At 44.5% G+C, this 20,280-nt stretch overlaps 1 protein-coding gene across 1 annotated transcript in view; it reads left to right on the top strand.

The window, feature by feature from the left end:
* Positions 1 to 20,280, top strand: part of LOC307242056 (contactin-associated protein-like 5) — a gene marked incomplete at both ends in the record, with an annotated part of 64,130 nt that overhangs the window by 11,444 nt on the left and 32,406 nt on the right. Inside the window, 8 exons of the mRNA XM_080016393.1 lie at positions 818 to 1,011; positions 4,326 to 4,473; positions 5,176 to 5,373; positions 11,850 to 12,049; positions 13,746 to 13,892; positions 14,982 to 15,252; positions 18,373 to 18,516; positions 19,174 to 19,345. Of these exons, the coding sequence (XP_079872519.1) occupies positions 818 to 1,011; positions 4,326 to 4,473; positions 5,176 to 5,373; positions 11,850 to 12,049; positions 13,746 to 13,892; positions 14,982 to 15,252; positions 18,373 to 18,516; positions 19,174 to 19,345 (1,474 nt within the window). The remainder of the gene's footprint in view (positions 1 to 817; positions 1,012 to 4,325; positions 4,474 to 5,175; positions 5,374 to 11,849; positions 12,050 to 13,745; positions 13,893 to 14,981; positions 15,253 to 18,372; positions 18,517 to 19,173; positions 19,346 to 20,280) is intronic.

Below are 20,280 nucleotides of genomic sequence, written 5' to 3'. Positions count from 1 at the left end.
TATTCTATATTTTGAATCCTACAACCTGTCTCTTTCAATCTCCGTATTAAGTTCATTATATTAAATACATCTTGAAATAAATTAAGACAAAATCACCTATGTAAATGCATCTTTCGAAATGCAAGAATCTGATAAAACATACGTGAATCTTTGGTATGCAAGAACATAAACACATACGAAAAATGAATCTTTGGGATGCAAGGAGAAAAATCGTACACGTCAATAAGTCTTCGGTGCAGAGATATTATTGCACACAGAATGAATCTTTGAAATGCAAGAGGATTAACCCATAAGCTAAACAATAAATCTTTGAATAAGAAATAAACAATAGTTATACACGCTAGGAATCTGTGCTTGGGGTAACACCAACGATAGCCGCTAGAAGCCTCCAAGCTCAGCAAAAGGGAAGGGCAGTTCATTCAGTACTGTGCCTTACTTTGTCAGTGTACACCTCCCAAAGTTGAGAGTGGTGTCGTTCTTTGCACAATCACCTAAGGAAGAATGTTAACGTGGTTACACCTTTGATTAAGATACATTTTCCATCCGATTTCCTTTTAGGGAAAATAGAGTTCCGGTCATGTAAATCTTCTGAGCATATTCTCTCTCAAAGTCCAGTCGGCCTGTCATTACACTTGCATTATGTTTTCAACGAATTGAAGAAACTTGGAATAAAAGCTTTAAATGTCTCTAAAAACACCCTCAAAATGGGAAAAATATGTTTTTCCATCAACAGCCTCTACTGCCTGGATTGCTATTCTTGAATTTTGACTAATGCCCTCTCTCTCTCGCCTACCCCCGCCCCCTCCTCCTCCTCCAGGTGCTGGAGGCTGGTCCCCTCTGAGCCTGGACAGGTATCAGTGGTTGGACGTAGATCTCGGGGGCCGGACCCAAATCACAGGGGTGGCTACACAGGGTCGCTATGGCAGTTCTGATTGGCTGACGTCCTACCTGCTGATGTTCAGCGACACGGGGCACAACTGGAAACAGTACCGCCAGGAAGACAGCATCGGAGTGAGTTGTTTTGCAACTTAAACCTCAGAACATAAAACACATAAGGCACAAGATAACACACGAGACAGAAAGTATAAAGGATAAAAGACATGAAAGATCGATAGTTCTAAGAAAGAAATCACGTGTTCCCTAAGGGACACAAAATGACCAGAATAGAATACTTCCAATGCAACAGCAACAACAAGATAAAATTCCACGGTATATATATATATTTTTTTTTTTCAAAACGGTCATATTTAATTCATTTCAGAAGTTTGCTATGGAAAGTATGGCTTGAAAACAGCAAGAGCAACACAATTCCACAAAATATGGGGCATGGGTTTAAATCTCATTCTGACTATCACGAAATAAAGCGGGATATCACTTTTTCTCTATTAAATGGTCCATTATATTCAAGGTTGGGCAAGAATAGGGATATAGGGTCATACCCTTAGTATGAATTTCATTTCATCATTTGCACGCTATGTCATGGAGAAGTACTACACTACCCATAATCCTAAGTCTACCAGCGATGTCTCTATTTGGTGGAGCTCACTGTAACCATGGAAATGTTTACCGCACTGGCTGATGTGTACACATGTAGGCAAACACTGATATTTATATCCAGTTAAATTGTATCTATAAATGAAATTCAATCTTAGGGTATGAACCCATATCCCTATTTTTGAATTTAACTTTGAATTTAATTGACCATTCAATAGAGAAAAGGCTAAACCAGTATCCTGCTTTAATTTCGTGATAGAACAAAATTTAAACCCACCAGTAGCATGCTTTTATTTTGCGATAGAACAAAGTTTAAAACCACACATTTTACCCAACCCCGTGGTGGTGTACTTTCAGCAGTTTAGTTGTCTTAGTTTTAATGTATGTATCCACGCCCCCCCCCCCCCCCCCCCCCCAAAAAAAAAAAAAGAAGCTGAATAAATCTCGGGGATGAGGAAGCTGAATAAATCTCCCTAATACAAATTAATTGGTTTAAATTTTGTTATGTGTAGCATGTCAGAATGTCGGGCAATCATACTCTGGGACACGATTCAATAGATCAATTTTCGTGACTATGAACTCGGAAAAGCCCAAGACTGGGTTGATTCACCATGTATGGGTGCATCACTCATATGAAAGCACTATGTTCTTCTCTTCCGGTCTTATAAATCATAGAGGTTCTTCCATTTTGACTTAAAGGCAACATCAGTCCATTTCACCAGCACTAGACAGGCCATATGGACAGTTATGGCACGGAGCCATTTCTTCAAGGTTTCTGGTGCAGACATCAATAGCTGTGACAGACGTGATGCCCGAGCTCGTCCCTTTAATCTAAAGTTAACAAGTGGATAAGACGCTTTTTTGGGTAGAAGAGCTTCTCACAACTTAAAAGCGTGTTTATTTGACACTCGATGAGCCCCGTGGTTAATCTGGAGTCTGTTTGAAAATGTTTTCTCAGGCTCTGTGTAGACGGTCAGATGGTCCAGGACCACTCTCTTCTTCTTTTTCTTCTTCTTCTTTGTCTTCTCTTAATTTCAGGAGCAGAGGACTTTATCTCACTCCCTCTAGCACTTTCTGTCTCGTTTCACCAGAGAAGACCAAGTTACAATGGCTGATCAGTTGTTCTTTGTGTTCAGCTGTTTGCTGAAGATCTGACAGTGATTTTTGTAAAGTTTTTTTAAAGGCCAGCGCAGTGTAAACAATATCAACGTTACATTGATAATATGTTGACTACACCTCTCGGCAACCATTTTGGCAATTCTAAGCTCTAAGCTCCATGAATTAGCTTGTGGCCAAGAAAGAGACCAAAATCGCTGTCCCGGACTAATCAGAGAGAATGATTACAATAATTAGTGGAAAAACGCTGGTACAACATAGTTGGAAGTTATAATTAGAACACGCAAGTCAATTTGTAACTACAAATGTTGTCTTTGTCCTTTGGTTGTGGGGCTGTAGTAAAACAGTGATACAACTTGTTTGTTCATCTTAGATTACACCGTGATATACTGCCTAGCTCTCTGTCCAAAACCAGCTTACTTATTGATACAAGGCAGCACCTCTGCTGTCCTTTAGATCTCCCTGTTGTGTCTTCCTCCCCTTTCTTTGTATCTCTCGACCTTTTGTTTATCCCTGAAAATTCTCTGTTTGCCCGGCTGTCTCCATCTCTCATTCTTATCGCCTTCACGAGAGGCTGCCGGCGCCCGGGTGTTGTCCCCTTTTGCTCGTATTTAAATCGGCAATGCCCAAAGTAAATGAAGTGCCGTCCTCCTCAGTGGGAAACAGAGTTGTTTGTTTCAGCTTAACACTTCCCTGCCCAGCCGTGCGAACCTTCCACAGCCTGAATAAAATGCTGATCATAGAATCCCATAACCCTAATGAAGGCCATTTTGCAGCACATGTCAGGAAGACAAGCCAAGGCAGAGGAAGCAGAGAAGCACATTAACCCTCTTGTGCACGCTCGGTGAGGTAAATATTAGAGACAGTGTCACGTGCGAACAGAGCTTTTATGAACACATCGACACATTTCATTAAACACATACTCACGTCCCACAATGTCACGTAGTAACACAGGCATGGATGTGCACATTATTACTTAACTTCACGCACACAAACGCGCTGACCAAAGTCGGTAGTGACCTACATCTAACCCCAAGCCCTAACCTTCATCAGTACATGCCTTAACATTTAACCTGACCTGGATATTGATACTGTTGTTCTGTGGTTGTAAGCACAAAACCAACGGCTGTGTGCCGTAGAAACATTGGGTTGTTTTTGGGCTCACTAGTTTTCATAGCGCTACTTAACTTTAAGTTTGCGTAAGTAAAAGAAAATCCTCCGTCCATCAAAGTATTCTGCTTTATTAAAAACATCAAGACCCAGAATGAAGAGACTGTTGAACCATAGTCGGCAGTGCTCTGGGGGGGAACCAAATGTGCGACAAAGTGCTTTCAACAATTTGAAAGCAAAAAGAAAGAAAGATGGAATTATGAGTGGATTGGATCGGCCATGAGCAGAGGAATAAAGGAACAAATGACACTGGCGGGTCAATGGATAAATGATGGATTACTGGAGGTTTTTGGATGGGTGATTGATGAGTGGAAGGCAAGAAATGAATGACTGGTCAAAGACAGATAATAATTCGATGGATATTTAGGTTTGGATAAATGGAAACAAATGGATGGATATAATCTAGGGATAAAGGGATGGATGGATGACCAATGGACCAGTGGATTGATGGATGTATGTAGCCATTGACCAATTGAGAGGCAAGCATACTGTAGGCCTTACAGTACGTAACCTGCTCACAAACCTTTGGTGGCTTTTTTAAACAGGCCTTTCCAGGAAACAGCAATGCAGACAGTGTCGTCCTCCACAAACTGCAGCAGCCAGTCATCACCCGTTACCTTCGGCTAGTGACTCTGGACTGGAACCCAAATGGCCGGATTGGACTCAGAATGGAAACCTACGGATGCCCTTACAGTATGTACCGCTTCATTTTGTCTGCACAAAAAACAAGGAAAAATTGTTGAAGATAATGTTTAAATACAGTAACTTTGTATGCGTATCCCTTTCCCCCTGCATTGTTTGCCCGAAGGGAGACTCCCGCGGTCCCTGATCATGCTGTCTCTATAGAGCTGAAAGGCAATGGCACAGTTTAGAGGTTTAGTTTCCCATGAAAACACCTGCTGAAAACAATAACAAAAGAAAAGTTTATGGTTAGCAGAGCATCAGTCATTCGCGTCATGGACTCTGAATGCTTGCAATTTGCTGGCCAGCTGTCAGTCACCCCACACATTGGGCTAAAAAACATAATCCTCGGCCCCCACTGCAGGAGGCCTGCACTCCTGTCCATGTCACGTTAAGGAACAAACTCTCCCACCTTCCCTTTTAGAATATGACACACCATCCTTGCACGAGTTCTCCAGTGGAATTAAGCTTTCTGTTGACGGTCCCATGACAGGCCATGTGAAAGGGGCTGCAAAAGTGACAAAAGCAGCTTCTCAAGCACATTACTGTAGTGTGCAGAAGACCTGTTTCTCTGTGGTACAGCAGAAAGTTTCAATGTTTTTCATCCTTTGTCACGCCGCCAGGGGGACATCTGTCACCACATCACGTATAATTCCAGTGTTTTTGTCTATAGTGTGGCAAGTACCGAGCCCCTGCGTTTTGTCTTCCCCTCAGACTCAGACGTGGCCCACTTTGATGGCAGAAGCAGCCTGCTGTACTGGTGGAGCAGCAGGCGGACAGCCAGAGAGGTGATCTCCCTCAAGTTCAAAACTCTGTGGAACTCTGGGATACTGCTGCACGCCGAGGGCCACGCGGGACACGCCCTCACGCTGGAGTTGCAGAAAGGCAAGCTGGTGCTGCTCCTCAAGCCAGGTAAGGTTATTCTTCTCCGTCTAACATCTCTATCTGTAATCGACTTCGGTTTTAGACGATAATAGTTTCAGTCCAGATTTAGTCTGTAGGTATGTAGTATGTATGAGTTTGGTGTGCATTCGTGATTGAGTCTTGTGAAGAGGTATTAAAGCAGACGTCTGCCGTCCCATCTGACCGATGAAACATCCTTCCAAACTCCCATCTCTGTCCCAATCTTTACCTTTTCATCCAAAGCACTCACACCCGCACTGTGTTCATCCTTCCCTCCATCTCTCTTCACCGTTTCCTCTCTCTCTCTCTCTCTCTCTCTCTCTCTCTCTCTCTCTCTCTCTCTCTCTCTCCTCTTTCCCTCCTCCTCTATCCGTCCACATCTCTGTATTCGCCTTCTGTCTCCCGTCCCACATGTCTTCCTGTCCATTGTATCTTCCTCTCCATCTTTTCCCTTCTCTCGCCCTCGCTGAAACTTCCTCCAAATCTGTCCATCCATCTTTAAAAGCCACATTCTGTGAAGACTTTTCTCTCGCAGTGGCAGGGTATTACATCATGTCCTTCAGGTTCAGAATAAGGTGAACTTTTATCATTTCCTGGTGGCGCCTCCCTATTGCTTGTACTCCCTTGTCCATTAAATACCACAGGTTCAATCACGGCGCCGTAATTAATGTTTTCATCTATTCATTACCTCCTCTTCTCCCCTCCTTCTTGGTGGTTTATCGCTCCAAAAGGTGTATTCTTCCATCTTTTCCTTTAAATCTCAAAATCCCTCAATTTGCTCGACTTTCCTTAGGCTCGCCTCTATCTCCTGTATTACATCCGGCTCCCTCCACCCCTCTCTGCGCTGACCCTCGGTTCGTTACTGCGCTCTCTGTCCCCATCTCTCCATCCATTCCTTCTCTCCCTCCTCTGGCTCCTTCCTCCTTTGCTATCTCTGTGGCATGTGGGGACAAACCAACCCAACAAACACGGAGAGTCATTATCTCCTGTCGGAGGTTGGGATTCAGCAGGGGGCTGGCTCAGGAGGTAGAGCGGATCCTCAAGCAATTGGAACATTGCCGGTTCGATCCCCGGCCTCTCCTGCTAGCGTGCTGATGTGTAACCCCCTAACTGCTCCCCAGGCACCACCGTATGGCAGTCCACTGCTCCTACAGTAGATCCATGGGTGAAATGCATTTCATTGCTTCAGTACTTGTGCACTGACAATTAGTAAAAATAAAAACAGCAGGTCATCTCCAACATACTTTGCCCATCATTTCAAACCTCTGCTTTTAATTGATTTATATTTTAGCCCCGTCTCAGGCGTGTAATTGGAATGGACGTGTGTACTCAGGGAATCGGCGTGAGGTTGAAGCCCGGTCTTCCCCGCCGTCTCCATTGAAATGAACAACTGAGTTACAGTTTAGGAACCGTAGCACTCCCGATTTGCATCGCTTCCTCCTCGTGGGTGTAAGATTCGGCTGCCGCTTGGACACCCTGCGCCCACCGAAAGGTTCCGTCTCCTTGTCGGAACAGTAAGAGGCTCACGGTGCTCCGCGATGGCTCGCCTCGTTTTTCTGCCGCCGGCTGTCCAAACATGAGGAATAAATACTCTGCATTATTAAGATTTATGTTTGTGCTCCGCAACCGTTGTGTTTCTTTTCTGCTGAACATTCATCAAAATGTCGCTCCACTGTATTACAGTTCACTGGCTCATAATTAAAACTCAACTCCTTCCTGGTATGGGGGGGCCAGTTCTGGGAAGCCATATATTGGGGAGGGGTCAGCGAGACTTGCTCCAATGCATCCTCTCTGAGATTTTAGATTATTAATATTGTGTCAGAGAGGCGGGCGGGAGGTGTTAATTGGCCAATAGGAGAAGTGGGTTTTGCTTGTTGTGGTTTGTGGCGCAGTTTAACATCATGCCGTGGAGTTGGGCGGCAGTAGCTCAGGAGGTAGAGCGGGTCATCTAATAAGCAGAAGGTTGCTGTTTCAATCCCAGGCTTTCCCTGGCAGCATGCTGATGTGTCCTTGAGCAAGACACTTTACCCCCTGGCACCTCTACATGGTAGCCCACTGCTCCTAGATACATCAGATACTAGGATGGGTAAACGCAGAGAAATTGTGAATTCCCCCATTGTGGCACTGATAGGGATAAATAATCCGAGCATCCAAAACATTTCCAGCCTTTTGTTTTGATCATCTCCGGCCAAAAGCTGATCGGATGCTTCAGTCTCGCGTGCGGGCGTTATCAGTTGTCAAAGCTCGCATACCCTACAAAGCTGTTGTAGACACACACAGACAAAATATAATAACGGCCATGTGTCTTTTTAATTCAACTAGTGGAGCGCCCGTTCAAAACACTCCCGTCTATGGAAGTTGCGGCGTTACTCGCGGTGAAAAAAAAACACTTTCTCACGGGTAAAAAACATACCCAAGTCACCCGCTTTTGGATGAACTCAGCCTTCGCTTGTTTGTTCAAAGTTTGAGTCATGCGTCAGGTGACCGCACCGAACGTGCCTGTTCGGAATGGGCCGATTGCTTTCACAGGAAGCCCCGCCCCCGCTGGCTCGCTGTTCACTGTTTATTCAAAGTTTATTCATATTATTGTCGCATGTCCAAATCGCACCAAATTCGACACTGGCCGCCCTTGGGTCCCCCACAATACATCCGCCACGTAGATCGGATCGAAATTGAAGGAGGGGGGAGGGGGGGTATGCAGAGTGCATCGCACAGCGGTCAGCGGAGTGGAGATTGTGAAGATGGGCGGCGCTGCCAACCTCTTTTTTTTTTTTCTTTTAATTAATTTTTTTTGAAAGGTTAAAAATACGGGATATTTATGGGAGCATAAACAACTGGGGAGGAGGCGGGGGACAGCGGGAAAGAAGGTTAAAATATGGGGAAATCCCAGGATAAACAGAAGGGTTGACAGCTGCGTGATAGCGGTATAAAATAAACAAAAAAGGCTAAATTGTTAATTGCAGTTCTTCATACGACCATCGATTATCATCTAAAATCTCTTGATCTTGACGGTTCTCCAGCCATACAAAAGCATCACAATGAAACGCCAGGCAGGAAAATGTCACCCTCTAAAAATGTATCAGGCAGGCCACAGCAAAGGCAGGAAGGAGGGAAAAGCAGGGCGAGAACAAATGCAACTTCACGTCGACGTTCTTCAAAGACTCAGATCCTTTGGAGAAAGCGGGCAAAGTATTTCATTATTTCACAGCTCGGGTATTCAGAGAAAACTTTACAGTGTTTTGAAGTGGTACAAACAGCGCCAGGGTACAACTCGAATCAAAGCGACTTTAGACTTTTTTCTAATGTGTGTGCCACTCTGCGTGCACAGATATTTCAAAAGGAGCAAAACGAGAGAACCGCCGCGATTTATCATCAGGGAGGAGGAGGAGGCGGAGGAAGCAACAGATGTAAATGCTCTGTTTTGCATTGTATTCATAGCATTTCATGCCAGGAGGGAAAGCGAGGGGTGGGGTCGGGGGGAGGTGGAAAACATTTACATGATTCAAACACAAAGAGATACACACACACAACATAGAGGGACAATGAAGAGAGAGACAAAGAATAAATGTACCCTTCATCACGTCACACCAAGTACATACTATACAAAATGAATAACAAATTTAATCACACTCCTGAATATGTACATGATAATATGAACGTCGCCTCATCCGAGGGTCCGTTTGGTCAAAACAAAAGGCTCTGTGAGAATTATTTACTGATTTCATGCTTTAGTGGTTGACAGAGAGAGAGATAAGGGTTTGTTATTGTGAGCTACATGTAATGTATTTAAATGGACTTTTAATGTTTCTTTATAGCAATGTATGTACATCACTGAGCAATCAGACAATAAGTTATCATGGTATCTTATTGTTTTTACGCCGCCAGATAAATAATAATAAAGCTTGTGGGTGAATGCATTCTATGCATTTTAGTACTAGTTAAAAGAACAATGGCTTCTTGGACGTACTGCATCGTCAACTTGATTTCAGCACTTTTTTGGCTTTTACTGCCATCTTGCCGGTGCATTGCTGGATCCAATGTCATCCTGGAACGTTTTGCATGCTATTTGAGCGTACTATGGTTTTAGAGACGCTAAACACTACATTGGCGTACTAGTGAACAGTTGCTCTGGATAAAAGCCCCTCAGCTACAGGTGGACTGTGACTTCTTGCCGCAACTGTAGTAGTAAAAGTACAACAGCGACTGTTATTCCACCTGGTCCATAGTGGTTAATGGGAGACGTTCCAGTGTTCATAGTCCCATAGGGGTTTGAATACACTGCTCTATCCTCAGATCACATAAAGACTTCCCAAAGAGGTTGTCACAAACCAAACGAGCCCTGGGGGAGGATTCATCGGTAATCCCCCCCCGTTCATTAAATGCTGATTTCACCCCCTGGGTTTGAGCCACACCCCACCCACTGCACAATTTTAAGGGAGAGAATTCCGAAAAGCTTGAAAGTGGCCGTGGTATCGCAGTCCCCGTTCAGTCAATGCAGGGCATTTGCTGGAGATTGGACAGCTATTTTTTTTTTTTGTTTCTCCAAAGGTTGTGACAGAGAGCCTCTAAAATATAAACGCTTTGGGCTGATTTAAATCAGTAGATGGCTCTGTGTCAAACTTATTATCTGCAGTGTCGATGTAATAATCACATTTTTTGTATAGGAAAGTTAATGTTACGAGCGGGATTGACGAGCTCCATCGGAGAAGAGTCATATATTTTACTTTACAGCTCAAAAGACATTCTGGTGAGCAGTGCCTCGTTAATTAAGTACAAAAGTCCATTAAAAGAAAAATACGCAAATCTGCCTTTGCATTTTGACTAGAATGTAGTAGTAGCAGTAGTAGTGGTAGTAGTTCCACTTGAGTCTTAAGTTGTCTACAATTTTGCTGGAAATGGTGCAAGCTGTTAATGGCAGAGATGGACAACCCCAGGTTCAGAAAGTCCCACCGAATTTTTGCTTCAGCCATGCACCGATTCAGCTGATCTCAACTTAGTAGTTGGACCTCCAGGTCGATGCTTATTACTAAATGCACACAAAATCCCGGAGTGGAATTTCACTTTTTGAACCAGGTTTTACGTCATCCTTCATGTGGGTGGACCGTGTCCGTCGATGAGGTGGGCGGACGGACTCATAGAGAGAGGAACGGAACTAAATGAATATGGTGAGAATAAACGTGGCCAAAATCGTATAGGTCCCTGCCGTCACAATCACAGAGAAATCCCCAATAAAGTGGATTCACTGGAATATGCTGCAGAACGTTTGGTGCCATGTTAAAAAAAGAGGGGGGAAAAAAGCTTGCAGGGAAACCCCACGTTGCTTTTTCTTTCTGTGTTCTTCACTCTCTCTGCATCAATGATGCTAAAACTCTATTTTTGTGAATTTTGAGTCTTCCGGCTTCCCATTCCTGCCATCTTTTCTCTGTCTTCCTCGTTCAGACTCTACTCAATCTTTAGTGTCTTGAGTATCAATCTACCCGAGCATGCTTGATGATTAAACACGTTCAGCTCTCTCTCTCTCTCTCTCTCTCTCTCTCTCTCTGTCTCTCATTCATATTTAATGAAGTAGTTCAGTCCAAAGTTACTCCTCTCAGCACAAACTCTCGTCTCTCCCAAACAGTCGATGAAATGCGGTGACGACGCTCCAACTTATTTGTAGCTGCAGGTGTTTTGGTTTTTTTTTTGTTGTTTTTTTTCCGGTCATTAGGAGTTTCCTGTTAGCGATTTAAGAACAGACTCCGCAGCATCATTTGTTGAGCTGGATGCAGATGGCGACGGGCTGCTCAGTGGTGCAGTTCGTATCCCACAGTCGTAACTTCCAGCATTTTCCACAAGACACAAGCTGACACGAGTACAACCAGTTCTTCAGATATGATAATATAAAACTTTCTATATTGCGTTTTTTGCTGGTCAGCACCTTTAATTTAAATGTGGAAAATGCCAATTGAGTTATTTTACAATGGTGCCGTGGAGAAGTGTTTCTCAAATGGGCTGTAGTCGTACCCCTAGGGGTACTTTGAGGGACTGCAGGGAGTACTCAAAAATAAAATTTGGAAATATTGGTTATATTTAGTGTTAAAAACTATAAATACAACAACAACACAGAAATACATATAGAATGTTTGTCTATGTGTATATGACGCCTCTCTCTATTTATTTATTACCCTCTATCTGCTTTGTAACGCCAGTCTGTACCTGCTCATGGTCCCTTGACTTGTTCTATATTTCATTTCATATTTATTGTCGAATAGTTTTTCTGCGTACAAAATATCAATATTCCAAAATAAATCATGTGTACGAATACAAAACACACTGGATGAATAAACGTTTCTTCTTTTCTGATTCTCTCACACACTTTCTCTCATTTATTAATAAAACAATCTTCCCAAAACTCGAACAGAAACTTTCTCTCTCCCGCTCCCTCCAACGTCCCACCTCTCACCCGGTCCTCCGCTCCACTCCCCGGCCCTCCTGCTGTCTTCCAGGCGGGAGTCCCTCGCCCTTCTCCTCCTCCTCGCCCCGGGCCGACAGCCGGCTCCTGGCCTCCCTGGGCAGCCTGCTGGACGACCAGCACTGGCACCACGTGGCGCTGGAGCGCGGCGGCACCCACCTCAACCTCACCGTGGACAGGAGCACCCAGAGGGTGCCTGCCCCCCCCGAGCTCACCCACTGGGACCTCCAGCAGGTGGGGGGACGGTATGCGGGGGTGGGGGTGAGGTGGGGGTGTTGGGGGAGGGTACAAAGCGTGGGTGTGTGACGAGTTTGGATGGATAATAGATAGATAGGGAGAAATACACACACACACACACACACACACACACACACACACACACACACACACACACACACACACACACACACACTTAACACTTTTTGTGATTAACATTACATTTAATAGCATGAAAAAAATACATTGTCACTCAAAACTGTATGGAATCCTGTATTTCCAAAGGTCCAGGTTAAACAGACTCAAAAGTAAAATACAAATGAAACATGAGAAGTTGACTAGTATACTATAAAGACTTGTCAACTTCATAGAAATAGACTCAATAGAGAATAGAAGTGAAATAGAAGACTCAAAAGTAAAATAACAATCCACAGCGCACTGCACCCGCCCACCTGCCACTAGCACTGCAGGAATCGAATTACATTATATTACAAAATAAAAATAATGATAACATTTGATATAAGGTCACCCTGTTTGTTGCACAGTGAACATTAGATGGAAATATTCCTGGTAACTGTGCAAAGTCCACCTCGGCAGAGAAGCACGATGCACCAAGCGTCTCCCTCTTCGTGTTTCGCTGTGTGTACAAGGGAGAGTGCACCTTTGACCAGAATGTTCAGTAGTTCCACAGATCTGGCGATGAAAGTGGGAAATAAACCCGAACATCACCGACGGAATGTCCTCTAGTGCAGAGGTTCCCAACCACCGGCTCACGGACCGTGCAGCACAGAACACAGGCGGGATTTTTTCAGGAGCGATCAGCCATCTGCTCCACAGCAGAGCAGCAGCAGGAAACGGAGTAAACTAAATACATCTAGAGTTTTTATATGCCTTGTTTGGGGAAAAGATTGCTCTGAATGGAGCTGCGGAGCTGCAGGTTGTAATTTTCCTTTTACTACCAGTGTCCCCCTCTGTCAAAAATAGCATCTGTTTTTCTGCACATATTTTGGTGAGTAACTTAAAAGTAGTGTAATTCGTAACTTATTATTCTCAACTCCAGTTTTACTAAAGCTCCTAATTGTTTCGGTGTTTTGTTTAAATATTGTCATATTTTTGTTATTTATTTTTAATATTCAAATAAAAGTTACTTATTAAGAAACAAGTGTTTTCTTTACAAAACAAGACTCGATAGTCCTACAATGGCATAGCCGTCAGTGCTGAAAAAAAGTTTAAAGTTTAAATCGAAAATCAAATCGAAACGTGACCTTAAAATCAAAAGTCTAATCGAATCGTGGATTTGGAGAATCGTGACACCCCTAGTAATTATGTATCTCCAACCTTTCTCCAGGTTTCATTCCTTTTAGTCAAGTCTCTCAACTCTTTTTTGACGTTTACTATACACAGCCCTGGTGGTAAAAGCGCCCCCCAAGATAATATGCGGTTTGTCCCACTACTATGGCGTGGTGGCAAAAGTTAGGCCAAACGACACTTTAGGCAGAATCCTTCGTAGGCATTGGTGGTATTTTGACACCTTAACTCTGATGGGCGCTTGGTGATTTATGGTGGTTATTCTTTTTAAAACACCTTTTTACACACATCCGTTATCATGTTTGCTTTGACAACCCTTCTATATTAACTAAGTATGTGTGGGTGTCTATGTGTGTCTTTGTTTGCATGTGTGTATGTGTGCATATATGTGTGTTTCTACCAGCAGCTGAGTGTGGGAGAGGAGTGGGGCTCCCTTTCCCGGAGGTCACTTCTCCCCGGGAAGAACTTCCAGGGCTGCGTGGAAAACCTCCTCTACAACGGCTTCAACCTGGTGGACCTGGCCAAGCAGAAAGACCAGCGGGTCTCTGTGAGGGTAAGCTCACGTCACGTACGCTGGTCTTGGAAGCCCTATCCACTTCTGACCCTCTGTCACTTGAACCGCTCAACGAGGGGCTTTGTGGACGGATGTGATTCAGCACCCCTGCGTCTCACCGCAGCCCTGATGCTCCCCCGCGTCCACCGGTCGACCTGAGCTGTGATGTATCATGGCTGTCATCCCAAAATGAAGCCGCCGTGTTGGCCACAATTCAAAACATCGGGCCAGTAACAGACCTCCAGCTCTGTATCAGACCCAACACCGCCTATGCACCGTTATATTTCTCTCTGTACTCCCCCTTGTCAACTCCGGCAGCAGTGGTGTTTTGGGACCGCTAAAAGCAGCGGCGTAGGAACTTCATCTCGTCTCCTCCGCCCTTAATGCCGTTCAACTGCACCTGTGTTTACCCAGCCGCTACTCCCGCCACTTACGAGACAAAACAAATAAATTTGTTTTCCAAACCATTTCCACCTTTTACTTCCTCCGCTATAGAATTGTTTTGTATTTCGGGATACTAAAGCTCCTATTGTGAACTTTTTACCCTGTATTCAGAGGTGCAATCTGGGTAAATTCGGTGTTTCTGAATTTTTAAATGTAATTTGAAAACACCCTACATTCTGTACAATCTTTCACCCTCCAACTCCATTTACCCCTCTCTCTGGTCAAGCTGTAATTCTCTCTCTGCTTTATGCTATATCCTATTACATTTGATTATTATTCTTCATGTCTGTCTCTCTTTCGCTCTCTTTCTCTCTCTCTCTCTCTCTCTCTCTCTCTCTCCACATCGCTTCATCTCTCTCCCTCGCTCACCTTTGGGCTCTGACCTCTAAATGTTCTGGTTGACATTGATGGCTCTTGCTTTGTTCCATTGGTGTTTGTTCGGAGGCTGCTCTGTGATCATTATGGTAATGCTCTTATCCTCTCAGGACATTTTTCTGATGAGATTTTCCAGACATCGGGTCACAACATTACGCTGTTGGAAATTAATTAATAATTCATGTTTTCTTGTGTTTTTCTTTTCACAATAACCATCCCTCTCTCTTTTTGTGTTTCTCCTCCTCCTCCTCTCCTTATTTTCTCTCTCAGGGAAATGTGACCTTTACCTGTTTGGAGCCCATCTCTGTTGCCGTGACGTTCACTGACTCCCAGAGCTTCCTCCGGTTGCCAGGTCCAGCAGACCCATTGCCGTTGGGAGGCTTTTCGGTGCGGCTCCGCTTCCGGACGTGGAGCGAGGCGGGGCTGCTGCTGACCTTCGGCTTCCAGCAGAAAGGGGGCGTGATCTGGCTCTACATGAGTAAGGCCAGGCTCCATGTCCGGGTCTGCACGGCCGGCAGTTCCCTGCTGGAGCTCAGCCAAGGTCAGTCCAGCTTCTCACCCCCCTGCCCTCATACCCTCACCTCATATTAACAAAGTTAACAGGCCTGTTCATAGCTTTATTTAATCATGTTGTCTAATTGATTTTTTCAAGCAATACCCAAGAGCAAATGATATGCAAAAACATTAAAAGAAATCGGACAGAAACGATGCGATTCAGGCTCTTGCAGTTCATTCCACTGCTAGGTAGGTAGATAGATAGATAGCTAGATAGATCATTTATTCATGCAGTAACAAGAATAAATATAGCTGCAGGCGGCAAAACATGGGGTCCAGTTTAGTCGATGGTACATAATACAGTTTACTGTATTCTGTGAAACTTACAATTTGCAAGTTTACAGCAAAGTATATTTTTTTTCCACTCGTTTCGTAACTTTTTCCAAGGTTTTCTGAGATTTGTTTGGTCTTACGTGTTTGGACTTACCTCTATGGGTGGATGTTCCGTCCACGCCTTCTTTACTGACCGACGATGCGACTAGGTCAGGGCACACTGAGGAAAACCTGCCATGATTGATTTTTCATGTTTTGTTTTTCAATCAAACATCTGGACCAATCACCGTGCACTGACGTCATTGAATGTTCTAGTTGAATTGTCCCTCAAGAACGGTGTTTTAACAGTTATGACAATTCCTGGATCATGCAGTACGTATACAAAAGAAAGGGACGTTTCCTACAAAGGTTCTTAGAGCATCCTGGGGTGAGACGCATTCTGTGACCAATTATAGTTTTCAGGGTTTTATAAAACCCAGCACGAGTAAAAGTTTTCCCAGTTTCCTTTAAAAGCAGCATCGGCTCAAGTTCTCTGTCTACAAATAGCAAACGTTATGCCGTCCTCAAGGTGCAAGTAGATTGATGCAAATGACAGTTTTTCACAAATTTCTGCTCCAAATGTAGATCGCCATTGATCAAACTCGAACCACAAGACATCTGAAACGTCCTGGTTCTAATGAGCCAGCCATGTCTATGCGTACTGCGATTGTCGTGTTCCAGATATTTTTACTAGAACTAGAAGAACAAGAAGATAGAAGAAAATGTCAATCTACAATACATCTGGAAATTAACAATAAACGAAAAAAATACTTACCCAACAATAACTTGGTAAGTAAGGTGCATAGTGCCCAAAAAACATCTTCCCAATTAAAGTTGTTAGATACCCAGGCAATTTTGACAGCAATGAACATGAAATCAGAGATATGATAACACATTCTGGTTGTTAATGATGACTGTGCAACTTTTCCATTAATCTTCATGAATTCAACGCCTTGAGTGATGGTGGCAGCATGGTGCATGCAGGGTATCTACATAATGAAGACATTATACTGGATTTTATAATGATGTTTGTTTTCTTAAAGGAGAAACATGTTTTTTGTTGGTCTTTTTTTATATTTATTGTTATTTAACATCCTTACACACCCCCTATTGTGTATTGAAAAACATATAGTTTGCATTATAACGTCAATATTTCACTAGAAAAATTTTACGCAAATGATGTGAAACTAATTGTGGGAGACCCTACCCACATGTACGGGTTAAGGGAGGGAGTCGGAGACGTTCTAGCAGTGAAGCGCCGACATGATGAGGATTTTATTAACAATAATAACACAAAGGCTCGCTGGCAAAACACAAACATAAAATAAAATAAAAGGGATGATCAGAGTCTGTTTCTCGTGCTCTGGACTACAGGCGTTTCCGCGTCATCCACCACATGACATCTACTGAAAGACATACAGTATATTATGTGAAAACCCAACACTAACACCTTGACTCCCGGTGTCATATAGGCGGCGCTGCCAATCCCTGGGCCTGGAGCAAATTCTCACGTGAATGCTGTCTTAGCGCGTGTACCTTTACTCTCAGGTCCATAATGTATTGTATCTCGTTCTTACTGGTGCTAGGACCTTCCTCCCAGTTTCTTTAATTGGGTGTAGCACGCCCCGGGGTCTCCTGCCGAAAAGGAGCTCAAAGGGAGAAAATCCCGTGGTGGACTGGGGAACCTCCCGCACTGCAAACAACAGGGGGTCCAACCACTTGTCGTTTCCGTCGTGAACAAACTTCTGAATCAGGTTTTTCAGCGTTTTATTAAAGCACTCCACCAGACCGCTAGTCTGGAGATTATAAACGCAGTTCCCCCGAAGTGTACATGATACAAAGGAAGTGCCCTGGCTGTTCAGGATTTCCTTCGGAATCCCAACTTGGTCACGCTCTGGACCGCCAGCATTTCCACATCATGCACCACACAACCTCCACTGAAAGACAAAACAACATCCGTGAAAATGTCGTGACCAAAAAGGTCCAGACCAGGGCCTGTAAAAAGTCTAGATCTCTGAACGACGTTTCTATCTATTCTGGCTTCAAAAACTTGGGAGAAAAAACTGTGGAACCAAGCAGAGTCTGATGCAAAACACACACACACACACACACACACACACACACACACACACACACACACACACACACACACACACACACACACACACACACACACACACACACACACACACACACACACACAAATATTTCTTTATGTCACATACTCCATCCTACTACTAAGGTGAGCAAGGTGGTGACACTGGGTGTGGAAGTGAACACATTGGGCTTGCCACATCATGTTCATTATCCAGAAAATTCTTGGTGCAAGTTTACCAGTGCCTTTGCATTTTCAACTGCCCATGGAGTACATGGGAGTAAAAAAAAATCTCAGATATCAAGACATTATTTTGGAAGCAGTCGGTCTCGGTAATTTGGCTGTGGAAGTTCACCAAAGGTTTGTTGTTTTTTTACTGACATGGTATTCGTGCGCTTAGAAATTGTAGAGCACTGTACTATAATATGCAGAGCATAGTATGCAATTTGGGATGCATGTCTTTTCACATGAGGAAAGAGTTTTTGATGTGAATTTTGGTATTTGAGTGTGGAAAGAAAAATTATGTTTAGAAGCTCAACAGGCACTACTGTGGAGGGCCGACCCTTTGCTTTAAACCCAAAATCAGACATTTCCAACAGTGATGAACTCATCACAATCCACTTTTTCTTTACCTTAACCCCAAGTTAATATAAGTTTTCTAGGTTCATCATAGTTGAATCTTTCCTTGTGTCTACAAAGGTTGGGGTCTGAACGACGGCCAGTGGCATTCTGTGGAGCTCAGCACCAGACGAGGTCAACTGACTATCACTGTGGATAAAGAAGAAGCCACTCGCTCCAGCGTCGCTTTTTCTTCCATTACAGGAAGTGAATTCTTCTTTGGTGGTAAGCAAGACAACCTGTATGTTTTTGTTTTTTTAAACATTACCACGGATCATTTTGGCACGTGGCATGGTGCATTGCACTGCTGCCTCATAGCAAGAAGGTCTTGGGTTCTATTCCCGCCTGGGGAGCTGTTGGCACCGTGCTCCGGGCGGGTTATCTCCCAAATAGGAGCCTTTCTGTGTGGAGTTTGCATGTTCTCCCCGTGCTCACATGGGGTTTCCTCCACCTAACGTCAGTAAGGACCCCCACCAAAACATGCACACATCATTGTCTGACTAGCGATGGACACTCATCACCAGGTCCCCGGGCCCGTCAATGTATGCTGCCCACTGCTCCTGGCTGCCCCCCCGGAGGAAGAACAAGCCAGGATGGGTTAAATGCATAGGCCTCATTTCACCAGCCACCATCCAAAGCATGTGCATGTGTGTGTGTGCATGTGTTGTAGTGTGGTGTGTTGCGTGATAATGAAAGATTCTTTTCTCTTTTGAATCAACTATAGTTGTAGTTGCTTGGTAATGACATTGCATCAATTGAATCAATATGAATCAATTCTTACGAATGGATTTAAATTCTGACTCCATTGGGACCAGTCGTCCCATTGGTTTGTTCATCTAATGAAGATGCCATCTGAGTGCTTCCGTGCCGTCTCCTGTCCAGGTTGTCCTGCTGAAGGGAGTGTGCATGGCTGCAGAAACCCCTTCCCTGCTTTTCGGGGCTGCATGCGTCTCCTGACCATCAACAACACACCCGTGGATCTGATGAAGGTGCAGCAAAGGCATCCTGGAAGCTACAGCCATCTGCAGATTGACATGTGTGGCATTATTGACAGGTCAGACCCAAGTGGAATCACCTGATCAGTGGTTTATCGCAACTGACTAAACTGAATCAGATACAATTTTTCATTTTTCAGTTTAATTTAGGGACATGGATGAATAATATTCATATCTAAACCTTTGATGCTCCATGCATTTGAAAGCAGGTTAGAAAGAGTCAGAATGAAGCTAATAATGATGTAGTAGAGGCAGGAACACAACACCTACTCATGTGTCATTTTTTCAGAATGTGGGCATCAGCATTAGCACTTCACTAGCACCGCTCAAGCCGTTCCCATGCCACACCGAGCCCCGTGAGATGGGGAGCACCCATAATGCGCTTCGCCAAGGGGACAGGGCCAGTTCAACAGGCCTGTCCTAGTCCAGGTGAGCAGGTTTAAACCAGTCCACTGAGACGCGCTCTGGTTTGCCCGCCAATGTCCACCACAAATGCTTAACTCCCGCCTCCCGGACGCATAAGGGGCCATCATAGGGGTGCTGTAGGGTAGCAGCTGGACAGTGTGTCCAGGACGAAAAGCAGCCTGCCTGATTGGCCGGCACTCAGGGCCCTGACTGAGCACCAGCCCTGGCGTTTCCCACCACGCTAAAGGTGCAAGGTGGACAGCACCGCCTGGCCTTGGTTCCAAATCTGGCATGAAAAAAAAACATAGGCCAGCATCCTGCTGCCGCTGAGGAGCTGCTGTCGCGAGCAGCAGTGGGAAACCAGCAACAGCGCGGGTGCCCCCATGCAGAGCTCACATTGGGATGCGGAGAAATACCTGTCTCCTCCTCAGCCGGCGCAGGCAAGTTGGTTGTGTCGGCGGTAGCCAGAGACGTCTGAACCCGGGAGGGTAGCAGCCGCAGGAATACGTGGAGGAAGAGAAGTCCAGGCTGGTGGCTGCCCAGGAGGACTAGCATCTTGTCCATAAGTTCAGACGGTGTGCTGTCACCT

Source organism: Zeus faber (genome assembly GCF_960531495.2).
Source record: "Zeus faber genome assembly, chromosome: 16".
Classification (NCBI taxonomy): domain Eukaryota; kingdom Metazoa; phylum Chordata; class Actinopteri; order Zeiformes; family Zeidae; genus Zeus; species Zeus faber.
This window is presented reverse-complemented; position numbering and strand designations above follow the sequence as displayed.